The 19,927-nt window shown below is 42.8% G+C and overlaps 1 protein-coding gene across 2 annotated transcripts in view; it reads left to right on the top strand.

Annotated features, from left to right (window-relative positions):
• The window catches only part of LOC143930916 (alpha-2-macroglobulin-like), a 299,885-nt gene that overhangs the window by 245,455 nt on the left and 34,503 nt on the right, over positions 1-19,927 (top strand). For both annotated transcript variants that reach the window (XM_077455603.1, XM_077455602.1), the window contains exons 26-31: positions 2,772-2,928; positions 8,710-8,784; positions 12,780-12,942; positions 15,396-15,601; positions 17,891-18,106; positions 19,537-19,664. In XM_077455603.1, the coding sequence (XP_077311729.1) occupies positions 2,772-2,928; positions 8,710-8,784; positions 12,780-12,942; positions 15,396-15,601; positions 17,891-18,106; positions 19,537-19,664 (945 nt within the window). The remainder of the gene's footprint in view (positions 1-2,771; positions 2,929-8,709; positions 8,785-12,779; positions 12,943-15,395; positions 15,602-17,890; positions 18,107-19,536; positions 19,665-19,927) is intronic.

The raw sequence follows: 19,927 nt of genomic DNA, 5'->3' as shown, positions 1-19,927 counted from the left end.
AAAATTAGAAAAAGGAGCAGCGCCAAATAACAAAAAACAAATCAATAAACCAAAACTATAAGAAAAAAGTCCATGGAGAGTTTATGTTATTCAAGAAAGGAAAGCGATCGCACCACAGTGATTCCACACTTCCTTATCACTACTGCGTCCAGCCACCGACAAATAAGTGCGCTTACCAGACAGTAAAAGCACAAGGAGCGTTTATGATCCCAAGCCACTGGCAGTTCCTCGCCTTCACCAAACACTTTGTCATTCAGGAACGAACGATCCATATATTGAAGAATCACATGCCGCTCCGCATTTTCCTTAGTACCCAAAATGCACGTTCATAATATAGAAAGAAAAGAAGCCTCCCATAGTGTAAAAAACTTCAATGCTCTTTTAATTATAATAGAAATGCACTTACATAAAACCAGGAATATTCGCATATAAAAAACAAGCCGGCCGGCCAAAACGAGAGCCCGTCCTCCTCTCCTAACACGTGGTGACGTCACAGCATGCCCCTCCATACGCGTTTCGTCATACGTGACGTTTTCAATGGGGAACTTTGGACAGCAGCATTGTCAGTCTTGGGGGGGGGAGGCTTAGATGTACTATAAAATTTAAATATACAGTATGAGAGAGTGAGAGCAATAACACCAAATTTAACACACCTGCTCCTCATTCACACCTGAGTTATTTTAGGGGACAACAAATTTACACTGTTATACAAGCTGTACACTCACTACTTTACATTGTAGCAAAGTGTCATTTCTTCAGTGTTGTCACATGAAAAGATAGAATAAAATATTCACAGAAATGTGAGGGGTGTACTCACTTTTTTGAGATACTGTATATATATATATATATATATATATATATATATATACATATATACATACATACAGTATTTTTTTTGGTGTATTTAGCTGTTTGCCTGGAGTTCAGCTTTAAAATAATAATAGCATAATGATTCCCCTTAAAGCAGTATTAAACCCAAAAACTAAACATGTTGCAGCTTACAAATCCTAAGATGTGGTGGCTGCATTAGGATTCTTTAATTTAAATATACTAACAAATTGAAGCCCAACTCCAGCTAATACTTTAGAAGCAGTCACAGTACTGCCTCGTACACATGGTCGGAATTTCCAACAACAAATGGATGGTTGGATGTGAGCTTGTTGTCAGAAATTCCAACCGTGTGTAGGCTCCATCGGACTTTTGCTGTCGGAATTTCCGACAACAAAAATTTAAGAGTTGGATCTCAAATTTTCCGACAACAAAATTAGTTGTCATAAATTCCGATTGTGCGTACACAAATCCGACGCACAAAATTCCACACATGCTCGGAATCTAGCAGTAGAGCCGCACTGGCTAATGAACTTCATTTTTCTCGGCTCCGACATTTGTGTGACCGTGTGTATGCAAGACAAGTTTGAGCCAACATCTGTCGGAAATAAAACATGGATTTTGTTCTCAGAATGTGCATAAGTGGCATAACAGTTGTTTCCTTTTGTGATGAAGGTTTTTACAAAAATCTGTGGTAAGTGATTTGAGTCATCCTTGTAACCGCAGGACATCTTGGTCTGTTGAAAAACAACAGACCTACTGGCCAGATCACCAGGTGTAAATAAAATAAAGCCTAAAAATGAAAACAAATGTAGCTATCACATGTAAGGATTGGTAACCTGCAATTTAATACAGTAAAACCTTGGAATGCGAACATAATTTGTTCCAGAAACATGCTTGTAATCCAAAGCACTCGTATATCAAAGCAAGTTTCTCCTTTTCCTCGGTGCCTCTACACTGAGAACCGAGCGATCGAACATCACCTCGGTTCCCATAGCTCCCCGAGCAGAGAGCTGCTGACCATCAATCAGCATCTCTCCTGCTCTGCTCCTCCACGCTCATTGGAGTGCTGAGCTGTGGAGAGGCGGGAAGCTGCTGTCTCAGGTTCTCAGCGGCTAGCTGAGAGGCTGACACAGGCATCAGTCCAGGCACCTGGTGGATCCAGATTTCCGAAGTCGGGATGACGTGGTGCCTGGACTGATTTCTGTGACGTCAGTGGAGAGGGGACTTCAGACCGCTCTCTGCTGAAAACGGGTCACAGGAGTGCAAAACGAATTATACTCTTGTGACCAATAGGAGAAGCCCAGCCAAACGAGCTCAGGCTGGACTTCTCCTTTAACACCTCTTAATGATTTTTTTTTAAATTGAGGACACAAATTTAGGGCAGATTCACATTTTTTTTTCTACCAAAGCACACAATGCTATGATGAAAATGGGTAGATTTGGGGCTTTAAATGAAACACATAAGTGTATGTGCCTACACGCAGTCACACAAAAGTTCTTTGAACTTTCGACCGTCAAGAACGCGGTAACGTACAACACTACGACGAGCCGAGAAAAACAAAGTTCAATGCTTCCGAGCATGCGTCAAATTGTTTTTGAGCATGCATGATTTTTTGCGCGTCCGAATTACATACAGACGAACACATTTTCGGATAGGAACTTTTTCTGACCGAAAAATAGAGAACCTGCTCTCAATCTTTTGCTGGCTGGAGTTCTGCCAGCAAAAGTCAGATGGAGCATACACACGGTCGGAATTTCTGACCAAAAGCTCTCATCCGAGTTTTGCTGGCAGAATTTCTGATCGTGTGTACGGGGCATTAGTGTCTATTTGAAAGTAAACAATCTATGAAATATTTTATTTAATTAAATATTATTGTTAGCTTTGTTTTCTATTAATCACAGACTATTCTCCTGAATACACATATTGCATTTTTCAACAGGCTGTCGGCATTTGTAGTGAAGTCCTTTAGCAAAGCTCGGCCTTATATATTTATAGATGAGAATATCCTGAGACAATCCTTCACCTGGCTGAAAAATAATCGTAATAAGTCCGGCTGCTTCCGCAACGTGGGAATACTCTTCAATAACGCTATGAAGGTGACTTGGATAGCATTCCAGTTAATTCATATATGAACATCGTGATTGTATGTTTATCAAACAGACATGCACATACAGTGCTTGATTTTTGTGTTTGGACCATAAGTTTAAAGTGTTATTCACCACTTAAGGACCAAGCCTCTTTTTGAGATTTGGTGTTTACAATATATATATATATATATATATATATATATATATATATATATATATATATATATACAGTGCCTTGCCAAAGTATTCGGCCCCCTTGAACTTTTCAACCTTTTGCCACATTTCAGGCTTCAAACATAAAGATATAAAATTAGAATTTTTTGTGAAGAATCACCAACAAGTGGGACACAATTGTGAAGTGGAACAAAATCTATTGGATATTTTAAACTTTTTTAGCAAATAAAAAACTGAAAAGTGGTGCGTGCAAAATTATTCGGCCCCTTTACTTTCAGTGCAGCAAACTCACTCCAGAAGTTCAGCGAGGATCTCTGAATGATCCAATGTTGTCCTAAATGATTGATGGTGATAAATAGAATCCACCTGTGTGTAATCAAGTCTCTGTATAAATGCACCTGCTCTGTGATAGTCTCAGGGTTCTGTTAAAAGCGCAGAGAGCATCATGAAGATCAAGGAACACACCAGGCAGGTCCGTAATACTGTTGTGGAGAAGTTTAAAGCCGGATTTGGATACAAAAAGATTTCCCAAGCTTTAAACATCCCAAGGAGCACTGTGCAAGCGATCATTTTGAAATGGAAGGAGTATCAGACCACTGCAAATCTACCAAGACCTGGCCGTCCCTCTAAACTTTCAGCTCAGACAAGTAGAAGACTGATCAGAGATGCAGGCAAGAGGCCCATGATCACTCTGGATGAACTGCAGAGAACTACAGCTGAGGTGGAAGAGTCTGTCCATAGGACAACAATCAGTCGTACACTTCACAAATCTGGCCTTTATGGCAGAGTGGCAAGAAGAAAGCAATTTCTCAAAGATATCCATAAAAAGTCTCGTCTAAAGTTTGCCACAAGCCACCTGGGAGACACACCAAACATGTGGAAGAAGGTGCTCTGGTCAGATGAAACCAAAATCCAACTTTTTGCCCACAATGCAAAATGATATGTTTGGCGTAAAAGCAACACAGCTCATCACCCTCAACACACCATCCCCACTGTCAAACATGGTGGTGGCAGCATCATGGTTTGGGCCTGCTTTTCTTCAGCAGGGACAGGGAAGATGGTTAAAATTGAGGGGAAGATGGATGCAGCCAAATACAGGACCATTCTGGATGAAAACCTGTTGGAGTCTGCAAAAGACCTGAAACTGGGACGGAGATTTATCTTCCAACAAGACAATGATCCCAAACATACAGCAAAACTACAAAGGAATGGTTCACAAATAAACGTATCCAGGTGTTAGAATGGCCAAGTCAATGTCCAGACCTGAATCCAATCGAGAATCTGTGGAAAGAGCTGAAAACTGCTGTTCACAAACGCTCTCCATCCAACCTCACTGAGCTCGAGCTGTTTTGCAAGGAAGAATGGACAAGAATTTCAGTCTCTCGATGTGCAAAACTGATAGAGACATACCCCAAGCGACTTGCAGCTGTAATCGCAGCAAAAGGTGGCTCTACAAAGTATTAACGCAAGGGGGCCGGATAATTTTGCACGCCCCACTTTTCATTTTTTTATTAGTTAAAAAAGTTTCAAAAATCCAATAGATTTCGTTCCACTTCACAATTGTGTCCCACTTGTTGGTGATTCTTCACAAAAAATTAAAATTTTATATCTTTATGTTTGAAGCCTGAAATGTGGCAAAAGGTTGAAAAGTTCAAGGGGGCCGAATACTTTCGCAAGGCACTGTATATATATATATATATATATAATCATTTTTTTCCTCTTTAAGACCATTGGGCGGAAATTATATTTGACTTCGCTTCCACTATCCAATGATGTGGAGCCGATTGGGGGCCATCTTTCCCTCGCTCGGAATACAGCCTATGATGGAAGAGGCCCCCGATCGTCTCCGCTGATACCGACGGCTCCGGTAAGCAGCAGAGACGACTGTAGCGTGGGGAGCCCCTCTCTTGACCCCAATATAAGTGATCTTGTGGCGAATCTTCCTCTGAGACCACTTTTATGTGAAAGCCGACCGCCCGCTGTTGAATCTTTTGCTGGTGGTAATTCCGCCAGCAAAAGTCTGATGGAGCATACACACGGTCGCATTTTTGGACCAAAAGCTCTCATCTGACTTTTGCTGGCGGAATTTCCACTTGTGTATGGGGAATTAGACAGCCGTGTCTCTTGTGCAACATCGCTGGATCGAGATGGGGCTCAGTTTAGTGTTAGGGGGGCTGTTGCACACGGAAAGGTTTTTTAATCTTAATGTATAGAATTGCATTAAGATAAAAAAAACAAAAAACTTCCTGCCTTTAGAACCAGTTTAAGGCATATTCTTAAAAGACTCCCTAGAACTTTTTTATAACTCTATTTATGTATAGCTCTTGATACTGTTTCTCTTTATCACCAGTTTATTGAGATATCTCTCTTTATCACTAGTTTTTTAGAGTTGGGATCATCTCTGTAACTGATTGGGACCAACACTCTTTATCACCAGTTCCTTGAGGTCAACTCTACCACCAGTTTCTTGAAACTTCCTGTCTTTATCAAACAATTCTTATGAACTTTCCTCTGAGTCTGAGGAATCAAAAGCAATAAAGCAATAGACGGTTGTGACCAAATACTTAGTTGCAGGCACCTTGAAACACACCAAAACTGTACGTCTCCGCAAAGTGGGGTAATGATGGTATAAGGTACACATCAGGGTTTTAAAGCAGCTAGTGTGACATCCCCACCCCCCAAAAGTATAATTAAAGTAGGGTGACTACACTCAATAAAGTGACTTTGCAAACATGATTAAAGCTCTGTTGGGAAAAACCCATGATGGGAGGGTACCAACTATGAAACCAGAAACATGGTGTAAAAAGTTGTGTGCAAGAATGAGAACAGCAGAAAGACTAGGAACACGAAAGAAGGTGACGGTGTGAAGGGTTGGAGTTGCGCCAAGATGGGCTTCCATGTGCGGATTGAACCTCCAATTAGTTTGCTTCAGCAAGTTTAAATGACCATAATGATTCATTGAAGTTTCCCCCTAAAGCCTAGATAGTTATGCCGTGTACACACAACCCGACTTTTCGACGGACTAGGTCCTACAGTCTTCCCGACGGACTTTCGGTGACTTTCTGAATGAATGGACTTGGACACACACAATCACACCAGTCCGAAGGATTCAAACGTGATGACGTACGACCGAACTAGAATAAGCAAGTTCATAGCCAGTAGCCAATAGCTGTCCTAGCATCGTTTTTTGTCCGTCGGACTAGCATACACACAAACATATTTCTCAGTCCGGCGGAGTTCTGGCGGGAAAATTTAAAACATGTTCTATTTCTAAAGTCCACTGGATTTTTGGCAAGCAAAGGTCCAACGGAACAAGTCCGTCGGACCTTTACTATCAAAAAGTCCGGTCGTGTGTACGTGGCATTAGATATCCAAGGATTTTATTTTTTTTAATTTGTTTTATTTTATTATTTAGAATGTCAGCTAATGCTGCGTACACACGATCGGACTTTCAGACGGACTAGGTCCGATGGAATGAATCTGTCTGATATTACGATCGTGTATGGGCTCCAGCGGACTTTTTTTCCCCCAAAAGTCTGACGGACCTAGAAATAAAACATGTTTCAAATCTTTCCGACGGACTCGAGTCAGGTCAAAAAATCCATTCGTCTGTATGCTAGACGGATGAAAACCGACGCTAGGGCAGCTATTGACTACTGGCTATGAACTTCCTTATTCTAGTCCAGTCATACGTCATCACGTTCGAATCCACCGGACTTTGGTGTGCTTGTGTGTCGCCAAGTCCGTTCGTTCGAAAATTCCGTTGGAACTCCGCCGAAAGTCCGTCGGGAAGACCGTTGGACCTAGTCCATGGAAAAGTCTGGTCGTGTGTACACACAATAACTTCTCATTAAACAAGTTCCATCACAGTCGGAACACGGAGGGCCCTTTTCAGTCTGTGCTTGCATGTACTCCAGTGCTCAGCTTCTCTTACTACACTACCTCTTGTCTGCAGTTGCCCATTGGAAATTTGCGCCAGTGGTAATTATATGTGAAAGCATGGTCTTTTCAGATGTTTCCATGATAGTTACTATGATTTTCATTTGCCTAAAGTCAGCATTTTGTGTGACCTGATCAGATTTTGTAGTACAATTTCCCTAGTCTGTGCTGTCATGAATGTGAGTGCTTTGCTTCCAGCTGCCATTAGAGAAAGAAGCACCATATTGGGCTGGACCTTCCATGGGTCTCAGTGGGTCCATTGAACTCAGGCAGCACTTTGAGAGGGGCAGAAAAATGAACCACGGTCGCCTCTCCTCCCTCTTCTATTTACCCAGCAAATGCCACTCCGCCTGCCCCATACTGCTATAGCTTGCCCCTATACTAGCCCTTGTCCATATACTACCCAAGCCTGCCCCTATACTTCCCTAGCCTGTCCATATATTTTCATAGCTTGTCTATGAACTACCCTAGCCTGCCCCTATACTTCCATAGCCTGTTCATATACTACCCTAGCCTGTCCATATACTTCCCTAGTCTGTACATATACTACCCTAGCCTGTCCATATACTTCCCTAACCTGTCCATATACTTTCCTAGCCTGTCTATGAACTACCCTAGCCTGCCCCTATACTTCCCTAGCCTGTTCATATACTACCCTAGCCTGTACATATACTACCCTAGCCTGTCCATATACTTCCCTAGCCTGTCCATATACTACCCTAGCCTGCCCCTATACTTCCCTAGCCTGTTCATATACTACCCTAGCCTGTTCATATACTACCCTAGCCTGTACATATACTACCCTAGCCTGTCCATATACTACCCTAGCCTGCCCCTATACTTCCCTAGCCTGTTCGTATACTACCCTAGCCTGTACATATACTACCCTAGCCTAGCTATATACTGCCCTAGCCCACCCCTTGGAGTTGAACATAATGGTATGTCATATAATTTTACATATAGACAAGGTGCTGTTGCATGTAAATCTGACTTCCTGATAAATGTAATTTTAGTTTTAATTATCATGATATAAAATAATGGCTGTGGGGGCATTAGGTGGGCATGATTTTTTTGGGGGGGGGGGTAGCATTTAATTCTTGGACCCTGGCAGCGCAATGTTTTGGGTCAGCCCTGCGTCCAAAATTATCAGAGCCAATAATATCTATATCCTGAAGTTCACATGTGAATGCACAGCCCCTTTGGATGTCTTTGCCCAAACCAATATGAAAACAGTGGACATACATGTATTATCTGCTGTTTTTCTTGCATAACTGGCTCTGTGCATGATCGGTTTTGATATACCGCACAAGACAATCTAAGATAGTGAACTCTTGGGCCCCATTGCGCTGGGTGGGAAGCCCATTATTGTGGAACCTGGGAGGGGGGGCTGAGTCATAAGAGGGCCAATTAGAGCTGCAGATGTGCCTATGTGTGTCTGTGTAAATCCAGGAAGTGATCAGGCAGCAGCTTCAGCTGCCCACAGTTAAAATGTCTGCAGCCAGACTCAGTTGAGGGAGATTTCTGCAGCATATTTGGCAAGTACAGAATCACAGTATATATAAAATAATATGCAAAGTGGTTGGAGGGAAGCTTCAGAATGGCAAAGATGATTGTATTACAAATTATGTGAGCAGACTGCAGTTCCTCTTTAAACGGAAGCCATGGTCTCTTTTACAGGGAGGAGTGGAAGATGAAATTTCCCTTTCTGCTTATGTGACAATTGCTCTGATAGATGGCGGAGTAGCCCTGGAAGTAAGTGATCGTTATTATAGATAATTAATTTCTTCTAATATTGCAGTTTATTATAAAATTTCTAGCTAGAAAAAAAATATTTTGCTTTTTTTTAAAATCCTTTGGCAGATAAATAATTTCTGTTCCTGTTCAGTTGAGAGTTTTAGGTGCTCCCCCATCAGTTCCAGCCCCTCTTGTTACATTCTCCATTATATAAAATAAATAAGAAATTCAGCAAGAAGAGTGAGAGACCCTCATATTGGCCCAGAAAACTGATCACAGAGATTGTAGAGATCAACTTCAAAAGATTTAAGAAATCGTGAGTTTTGGGTGGACTGAAAATGTTTTGTAGATTTGCCAGATCACCCATTATATACTCATTAGGAATGTTCAGTATATGTTCATTTTTTTTTTTAACCACTTAAGGACCGGAAGGATTTGCCCCCTTAATGACCAGGCCATTTTTAGTGGGACTGTGGCGGACAGATGGGACACTTTTGACACTTTTTTTTTTTGGACCATTGACATACATACAGGGATCAGAGCTAAAAATAGGCACAGATTATTGTATAAATGTCACTGACAGGGAAGGGGTTAACACTAGGGGGCGATCAAGGGGTTAAGTGTTTCCCTTAGGAGGTGTTTATAACTGTGGGGGGGAGGGGACTTACAGGGAGTAGAGAGAGATCGCTGTTCCTGATCACTAGGAACAGCGATCTCTCTCTACTCCCCTGACAGAATGGCCATCTGTCTGTTTACATACACAGATCCCCATTCTGGCTCTCTGAGCAGCGTTCACAGGTCGCCGTCGGACATCACCAGCCACACGCATCGGCTCCGGCATCACGCCGTGGGCCCCCCTAGAGCTCCAAATGTGCCTGACTCACACCTACGGCGATTCGCACAGCCGTGCCAACCTGCGGCAGTATGACGTCAACGTTTTGTTGATAATAATCTGTGGGGAAGAACTCAAGAAACAGGCACTCAAGAAACAGGCGCATTTACAGTGAACAAAGTAAATATGGTGTTAATCACCATAAACACAACAATACATATAATGCATAAGGCTACATTTCGTTTTTCGTTTTTTTACCCTGGAAGGAAGGACATTTGTTTAAACATATATAACAGATGAAGTAATATTATTTCAATTGCCCTCTGGATTTGTATACATAAGAGTTGATTTACTAAAATTTTAACGTGTAAAATCTGGTACAGCTGTGCATAAAATCAGCTTTCAAGTTTTTTGTCAAAACCTAATTGAAAAAGCTGAAATTAGAAGCTGATTGGCAGCTGCATCTGATTTATCAATCTTCAATTTTAGTAAATCAACCCCTCAATGTTCCATGGGAATAAAAGAATAAACCAAATTGATTTAAGCCAGGGGATCTGGGTTAATCTGTCTTTTTAGAAGCTTCCATCCTGGTCACAAACAACAATTTTATGATGGTTTTAACTTCTAGAGGGGAAAGGGGAAGGTCATCTAGGTACCCTAAGTGATATGACAAAAGGTTTGGTTGGAGGGTAGTAAGAAATACCAAGGATAATTCCCCCATAACATCCTCCCAGTAGCGCTGAAGTGCTCAGCAGTGTTCAAACTCTAATCAAGAAGTGGAAAATTATGGGTTCTGTTGAAACGAAACCATGGTCAGATAGACCAACTAAAATTTCAGCCACAACTGCCAGGAAAATAGTTTGTGATGCAAAGAAAAACCCACAAATAACTTCAGGTGAAATACAGGACTCTCTTAAAACATGTGGTGCGGCTGTTTCAAGATGCCCAATAAGGAGGCAGAAAGATGGGCTGCATGGTCGAGTCAACCAGAAGAAAGCCATTACTATTCAAATGCCACAAACTATCCCACTTACAATCTATTATTATACACAATTTATATAGTCCCAACAGTTTATGCAGCGCTTTACAATGTATAGGGGGACAACACAATTACAGTACAGTTCAATACAAAAGGTACAGGAGGGCCCTGCTCGTAGAGCTTACATTCCAACAGGAGGGGGTGGTAAAAAAAGGTAATAGATGCAGAGAATGATTTGATGGGGTTGGCTCGGGACAGTTAGGTGGGTGTGGGATAGGCTTCCCTGAACAAATGAGTTGCAATACACCAAACAGCACAGAGACAAGCCCCAAACCTTCTGGCACAAAGTCATTTGGAGTGATGAGACCAAAATTGAGCTTTTTGGCCACAACCATAAATGCTACATTTGGAGAGGAGTCAACAAGGCCTATGATGAAAGGTACACCATTCCTACTGTGAAACACGGAGGTGGATCGCTGATGTTTTGGGGATGTGTGAGCTACAAAGTCACAGGAAATTTGGTCAAAATTGATGGCAAGATGAATGCAGTATGTTATCAAAAAATACTGGAGGAACATTTGCATTCATCAGCCAGGAAGCTGCTCATAGGACGTACTTGGACATTCCAACATGACAATGATGCAAAACACAAGGCCAAGTCGACCCGTCATTAGCTACAGCAGAATAGTGAAGCTTCTGAAGTGGCCATCTCAGTCTCCTGACCTCAATATCATTGAGCCACTCTGAGGAGATCTCAACTGTGCAGTTCATGCAAGACAGCCCAAGAATTTACAGGAACTGGAGGCTTTTTGCCAAGAGGAATGGGCAGCTTTACCATCTGAGAAGATAAAGAGCCTCATCCACAAATACCACAAAACACTTCAAGCTGTCATTGATGTCAACGGGGGCAATGCACGGTTTTACGAACTGGGGTATGTAAACTTTTGATCAGGGTCCTTTGAGTAGTTTCTGTTGCCATTATGATTTAAAAAAAGAATAAACACAATTGATTGATAATAAATGGCTTCAGCAAAGTTTTTGTGTTATCATTCATATGCTTGAAAAATGGCCAAGAAATCATAAATTATGCCAGGGTATGTAAACTTATGAGCACAACTGTATATGGATGTATTGGAATTCCCTTTCAAATTTGTCTGTTAGTGAACGTAACAAATATGAATTTATCCGAAGTTACGAATTATCTGAAATAATGAATGCCGCATCTAACCAAATGGAACGTAACAATCTAATAATAATAATAAAATCTTTTTATTATTATTATTTATTATTAATTATTTATTATTAATTTGTTCTGTTCCATTTGTTTACATGTGGCATTCGTTATTTCAGATAATTCGTAACTTCGGATAAATTCATACTCGTTAATTTAATAGTTAGTTATTAATTAAACTGATTTTCTTTCTTTTTTTTTCAGATTTTCTAATTTTTGGACTTTCAAATCTTTGAATTCCCGAATTTCCTACAATCTGAAAATTCGGAGTTACGAAAATCCGAAAATTTGGAATTCCAAAAATGCGACAATCCAAAATTCGGAAATTCGAAAATTCGTAAATCTGAAAATTCGGAAATTCTAAATTTCGGAATTTCGGAAATTCGGAAATCCAAAAATTGGAAATTCGGAAATTCGAAAATTTGGAAATTCGGAAATCCGAAAATTCGAAATTCGGAAATCCGAAAAATCGAAATGTGAAAATTCTCGAAAATTTCAGAGTTTCCAAATTTCGATTTTCCAAATTTCTGAAAAAAGCAAAAAAAACAAATGAAACGAAAATGAAATGAACTAATTTTGTGTCAGTGCACATGCCTATTTTCCAGAGTAAAAACAAGCTCTTCAAATTAGACAGTAACCATTAGACGTAATTCCTTGTTACGCTGATCCCCTGGTTAATGTCTAATTTGAAGCACTTGGTACGTTACTTTGCCCAGCCGTGCCATTCTGCCGACGTATATCTACAGGAGGTGGTCGGCAAACGGCTAAATTCAGTTTGAAATGGCTTTTAAGAGCTAAATTCTTTAAAGTTGGGATAATTTATTCCATTCGACTGCCAACTGGATTGCTCCTCTAAAGCAAAAGACTTTGCAAAAAAAAATTGGAAGTTTACTTGTATTCATTACATTAATGCAGATAATATCATATTTAGTAAATAGCTTTCTCATTTATCCTTTTTTTTCACCATCTAGGATCCTCTGGTCAGAGACGCAGTGTCCTGTCTGCAAAAGACAGCGGTGAATGTGACCAATGTATACACTCTGGCTCTGCTAGCTTACACTTATACACTCTCCGGAGAGATAGAGTTCAGAAAAACTGTATTGGAAAAACTGGAGGAAAAGGCTTTTCGAGGAGGTGAGAAGTTGATTAATACCTACATGATCCAAACCTAGTTAAATGTATACCTTGTTTTAAATAGCATGGAATTAATTACAAGAAGTCTTAATTAAAATGTCATTATTTTCTATACAACAGTTGAATTGCGAAAATAAAAGTATATCTACATCCAAACACCTGAAACAAAACTCCAGTTTTTACTTTCATAATGTAATTATCAAGGTTTCAGGATTACTGAAAATAAAAAAGAAACCTTTTGTTGCAATACTCACCTTCAATCCTAGTTCCTTTTCGCTGTTAGCCCTTGTACACGCGGTCGGAAATTCCGACGGAAAAGGTCCGATCGGATTATATTGTCGGAAAATCCCATCGCGTGTGGGTTCTATTGGACTTTTTCCGTCGGCAGTTCCGATGGAAAAAAATTGAGAGCAGGCTCTCAAATTTTCCAACAACAAAATCCGATCTGACTTTTTCCGATTGTTTGTAGAGAATTCGAATCGGGCAAAGTGCTGCGCATGTTCAGATCAAACTACGAGAGCAAAGCTATTGGCTACTGGGCTGAACGTAGTCCCGTCGGAACGAACGAACGTCATCACTTTCCGAACGATTGGATTTTCCGACAACTTTGTCCGACCGTGTGTATGCAACACCAATTTCGGACAAAATCCGTTGGGAAAAAATCCGACTGATTTTGTGGTCGGAATTTCCGACCGTGTGTACAAGGGCTAAGTCTTCCCTGTTATATGTAGGCAAGTCCCGAGCATCTCCAGGCCTAATGGTGACCTTGAGAGTTAGGGACATCTGACATCCTTCTGTGTAGAGTGGTTTACGAGACATGATGGGTGCAATGTAAGGTAGAATAATGGGCTCCAGACACTTCTTGAATGCAAAGAGATTTATTTTCTATTAAACAGAACTGTAGGAGAGAGGGTTAGGGCCAGTACACCCTTTAGTAGTTGCAATGTTAATTAGCAGACTACAAGACTTCTATAGGTAGACAGCCATGCAGGGAAAGGTACCCAACTGGACACCACGTCTGCATGTGTAGACACACTGTCTCCTATGTCAACCATCTTGAAGAAGGGGACATACCCCGAAAGCTTGTCCTGAAAAATTGTATGATAGTGCAAATAAAAAATGTATCACGGACAGTACTCAATTTTCTCTGTCAACAATCTTGAACAGTTTCTAACACAGGTTGTAATGAACTCTTTCACTTCCTCCACAATCTCCTTTTTAGATCTTCACTTAACTGAGCTCCCAGTCTATCACTTTAGACCTGCTGATCCACTGCCACTGGATCTCCTGAGCTCTTCCAACCTTCTACCGAGTATCTTCCTTAAGCGCCACCCCGCGTCCCTGCTGGGTCCCTAGCTTGGTACTCACAGATACTCCTCAAGCATCCCTCCACTGGCCTGCTCGGTCTCTGGCTTGGCACACAAGACTGCTCTGCAAGGGTTACCTCCGCTGGCTGGGTCCCTGGTTTGACACCTGCTGAAGCTTCCCAATTCTTCGTCCCTGGCTGGTGAGGATATTACTCTGGTATTTGCTTCAGCTACTCACCGTGGTCCCTGGTAACAAGGTGGATGGTCCCTCAGTGGCCACAGATTCCCCTCTACCTTCCGACCATGACAAGTTCTCCAGTCAGCAGAACCATCACTTTGGTTGGACTGTAAGCCACAGTCCCAATCATGTGCTGCTCTCTTGCTTCTGGATAGGCCCTCAGACAGCCTAGCAGCTAGATGGCTCTGGGATAGGCCTCAGGCTCTGGACTAGCAGCCTAGGCAGTATAACACATGTCCACCCAGACAGCCGTCCAGGTGGCACAGTTCACCAGACCTCACCCAAATAAATAGGCTCTCCCAGCAGGCCAAGGGACCCAAGAAGATCCCTGCCCATTGGCTGAGATACCCCATCTATTCCTAATCTGTCCTTATAATGCCCTTGTCTTGTCTAATGTCGCCAGATACCCAGCCATCTAGTGACAGAAGAGAGAAGTGCAGCAATTCTAGAATTAGGGTGGAATCAACTGATCTATCAATTAGCCAAGGCAACTATACCTGGCAGGTAAATTTACTAGCAACCATTCCTAAGCATCAGGGTTTTACATCTAAGATGGCCAGCATCATTGAACCCGCTTTCTATTAGAGTGCATTCACATGCTTCTTGCAACTAATCACAGGAATCCCTGCTGGGGTACATGGATGCAGTTGGACTGTAGTTGCATTTGCAAGTATGAATGCACCCTTAACCTAAGATACCATGGACTCATAGGGGCACATCATCAGCCTGGGAATACTACTACATTGAATGGCACATACTAATTGCTACGACCCTGGTATGTTTAATTATTTACTCTTGACCTAGTTGAACACATTCCAGCTACTGACAAACCAATAGTGAGGTCTTACGAACAATCTTTAGAGAAAGAAAAGACCTTAGTATAATTATGTGTGTGATTGTATCTACAGATGGACAGCTACACTGGAAACGTGATTTGGTGCCTCCCAAGCAAGATTCATACTGGTACCGAGCTCCATCTGCTGAGGTGGAGATGACTTCCTATGTCCTCCTGGCTCTACTCTCTGGTCCTGAACCTGACTTGGGCAAAGCTACTGAGATTGTGAACTGGCTAAGCAAACAGCAGAACCCCTATGGAGGCTTCTCATCTACACAGGTGAATGGTGGACTAAATACAGAGATGCAGAAAGCTGTATTCAGCAAGGTTCATCTGTTAAATGATAACCATGGGCGTCTGCAGCATAGGGCGGGGGGGGAGGTCAACTGATATATCGGAGAAGGGAGGAGGAACGTGGGTTTCCTCCTCCCTTCTCCACACGCTGTTGGCAGAGCAGCGCTGTGGTGTGTGAAACTGTATGGAGAGAGAGAAAGAGGAGCTGTCAAAATTGAGGTTGGATGACGGGCTGGGCAGGGCTCAGCTATCTGGGGTGGGTGCGACCTGGGGGTGGGCGGGACCCAACTATCCAACACCAGCCAATGGGATGGGATCTGGGCGGGCCGATATGTGTAATTGGCCCTGCCCCTTTCTTAAATAGCCCAATCATTGGCTGGATAGCTGCTCTGTCCTGCCCACCCTGGGCCCCACTCACCTCTGACATCATGCTGAATTTGTCAGCTCCCCTCTCTCTCCATACAGTTTCACACAGTTACACTATCGGCTGCGAAACCTGCCATTGCCATCCAGTGCCATCTGCCAGTGCCATCTGCCAATGCCAACCAGTGCCTGCCAGTGCCACCTACCAGTGCCAATCAGTGCCACCTGCCAGTGCCATCCAGTGCCACCTGCCAGTGCTAACCAGTGCCACCTGCCAGTGCCATCTGCCAGTGCCACCTGCCAACCAGTACCACCTGCCAGTGCCATCCAGTGCCACCTGCCAGTGCCAATCAGTGCCACCTGTCAGTGCCACCTTCCAGTGCCAATCGGTGCCATCCAGTGCCACCTGCTAGTGCTAATTAGTGACATCCAGTGCCATCCAGTGCCAATTAGTGCCACCTGCGAATCAGTGCCAACCAGTGCCACCTGTCCATGCCACCTGCCAGTGCCAATCAGTGCCACTTGCCAGTGTCACCTGTCAGTGCCACCTGCCAGTGCCATCTGATAGTGCCACCTGTCATTCCTCCCAACAACATATGGGGAAGATAAAAGTCTGCAGGCAGCAGAACTCGGGATGAGTGTTGGGGGCAAGAATGTCCATGCGTTTTGTCCATTTTTGGTTTACTTTGTACATGTGCACTACTCCCTTGGGAGCTGCTGGGTGTGTTCATACCTTTCTGTTAACAGCTTCCATTCTTCCACCCATGCACAAATTTTCGCAAAGAGCAGACAGTTCATTAAACTTTGAAAACTTTTATTGCTTGCTTGGTGAATGTTGCATTGCTGGTAGAGGATATGAGTTGCCTCTAAACTCTGGTTCCCATTTCTGTTGCCATGTCCTTTCCTGTAGTGAACTGACCAATGGCCCTCTGAAAGACATTGTGGTAAATGGATGCTGGAAGCCCCAGGCCTCACCTGCCTATCTTGACTCCTGCAATCCTCCCGGCGTCAGTTCAGGAAAAGGCTCTGACGGTTAAGCACTGCTGGGTTGCACTTCCTTTGACAGTCCATGATTGCCACTGAAAATCGATCCCAGTTTACTCCGTCTTCTTTGTAGCTACTTCCCGCTCCGCATGGTTGGATACATTCTAAGCTGGGATGCCCGGTCCACTCCTGCAGATTACATTGTGGATGTGGTTGTAATGACTATCCAGCGCTGAGGTCTCTGACCCCTCAGGCCTTCAAGCCTCTTCCTGCTATCCAGCACTGGAGTCTCTAAACCCCCAGGCCTTCAAGCATGTTCCTTGATGGTTATATTTCTGCTCCTTCTCTGCTCCAGACTCTTCCCATCCATCCCCCGGAGCATGTGACCTCCAGCTTATATGCGAGTCCTGCCCCTGCCAATACAATTTAATGATTGATCCAGGGCTCTCCATACAAACTGCCTGCACCCCAGTACCCAAGCTGCCTTCCTTTCAGAAATTTTCCAATAGAAGGTATGGGAGATCTTTCGGGGTCAGAATGCAGGTGGCCACACCCTCCCCTCTCTACTCTGTCACTCCCCTCTCCCAAAAAAATGACAACCAGGCCTTAAAGTGCAAGGCCCTGGTTAAATTTACCTAACACTTACCCAACCTAAACCTATTTAGCACCCACCTAAAGGTGGTGGGCGCTACATACATTATGTGCTCTATATAATAGCTTTTGTTTAGCAACATATGCAAAGGCCAGCACAACCTGAAATCCGAATTTACTCCAAGACTTTGGTTTAGTCACACCAATGAAATGTGAATTCTTTTTGTTGCATACTACATGTTGGAATTCCTCATAGCCACGTTAGATGAAAGTATTTATCTTTGTCCCTAGTGCACAACTTTGTATCTTTACTAACAATCCTCTTATTCCATGTAGGACACAGTTGTGGCTCTCCAAGCTCTGGCCAAGTATTCCGAGATCACATTTAGTGATAAGAGTGATGTGACTGTGACTGTTAGTTCTAGCTCAGGATTTCTGGAGAAGTTCCATGTAGACACAAACAATCGTCTCCTTCTACAGAAAGCATCACTACCGACTGTTACTAGAGATTACACTGTGACCGCCACAGGGAATGGCTGTGCATTTGTACAGGTAAGAGGATAGGCAACCCGGGGCCCTCCAGCTGTTGCAAAACTACAAGTCCCATCATGCCACTGGGAGTAATTGTAACTGCCAGCCTTGCAGTGCCTCATGGGCAGGGTCGGACTTACCATTGGGCTTGCCTCGGCTCAAGCCCATGGGCCCTGCCCAATAGGGGGCCCTGCGGGCCCCGCCTGTTTACGTTTTAATCACAAGGTGACCACGTTATAGCCAAAAGACAGCTGCAGCACAGACTCCAATGCTTGAGGACATCCCAGGACTGTTTATTTCCGGAATGCGCGCGGGCAAGCATCAGGGAATTTCTGTGTTGGCCATGTCCCTTGGACACAACCAATCACAGATCGTGCTAAATGCCCAATCAGAGCGCCATTTAGCACTCGATCACAGTGTCCAATGGGAGATGATCTCATATGTAAACATATGAGATCATCTCTCATCGCCGGCTCTCCCTCCTCACACAGAGACAGCGTGTGAGCAGGGAGAGCGAACAGCTGCAGCATCAAGGTAAAAAAAAGGTGGGGGAATAAAGTGCTCACAGTGCCATCTGTCAGTGCCACCTGTCCTCAGTGCCACCTGTCCCCAGTGCCACCTGCTAGTGTCATCTCTCCCCAGTGCCACCTGTCAGTGCCATGTATAATGCCATCTGTCATCAGTGCCACGTCTTAGTATCATCTGTCATCAGTGCCACGTATTAGTGCCACGTGTCATCAGTGCCACATATTAGTGCCATCTGTCATCAGTGCCACGTATCAGTGCCACATCAGTGTCACATGTCATTGTCCTGGTGCTCCAGGGCCTTCAAATGTGTAATAGTTAGTCAACAAGTTAGATGTGTAATTTATGCTCCAAGAACACCTGATAGCGTTCGCTGCATGTTGGGCCTCTCTAAGTGGCCAGGCTGTGAAAAAAGTCCCACACATGTGCTATCATAATACTCAGGAGGAGTAGCAGAATGTATTTTGGGGTGTTATTTGTGGTATACACATGCCATGTGAGAGAAATAACCTATTACAATGACAATTTTGTGGAAAAAAAAAATCTTAATTTTCAGATTAATTTAACATTTTTAATAGACTTCAGCAATTAACATAAATTATGTCATTTTGTATAGTTGTTTGTTCAGAATCATGATCTCTATTTTTATTTTCAGTTTATCCTGAATTGTTTATCTCTAATACATAGCTTGTGTATGTATCATTTTGTTCTATTTAAAGTAATGTATAGAAGGTAGGGCCCGAAAGTGACTCAAGCCCAGGGGCCCCCACCACCCTAAGTCCTGCCCTGCTCATGGGAAATGTAGTTCCACAACAGCTGGAGAGCTCCAGGTTGCCTACTCCTAAGTAAGAGGAAACAAACTCTCTGCCTTTTCTTATATCTGTCATAATCTTCTTCTAACTCACTTTTTTGTCTTCATTCTACAGACAGTCCTGAGATACAATGTTCCACCACCCAGAAGTGACACCAGCTTTTCATTAACGGTGACACCACGTTCAGACAGAGAGTGTCTGGGGGATCCAGTGACAAGTTTTGAGATTCTTATCAGTGCTACGTGAGTTTTATTACTGTTTTCAATTTTATAATTCATATTTTCAGGTTTTAAGCTCAGCCTGTACTTTGTAGAACATTAAAATGCTAAGTTTTCCCTGTATGCTATATCATTCTCCTAATAGTGACCTCTTATATCGGAAATGTCCGTTTTGAGTGGGCTAACTTCCTATTTTCCTGTTTCTTTGCTTAGAATAGCCGTGTTCTTTTGGAAATGATTAAAACCAAAGTCACATTAAAAATGCATATTATATGTCCCTATATGTT

The sequence above is a fragment of the Lithobates pipiens genome, unplaced genomic scaffold, assembly GCF_037356315.1.
Source record: "Lithobates pipiens isolate NorthernLeopardFrog02 unplaced genomic scaffold, aLitPip1_a1.2 Scaffold_25, whole genome shotgun sequence".
NCBI lineage: Eukaryota > Metazoa > Chordata > Amphibia > Anura > Ranidae > Lithobates > Lithobates pipiens.
This window is presented reverse-complemented; position numbering and strand designations above follow the sequence as displayed.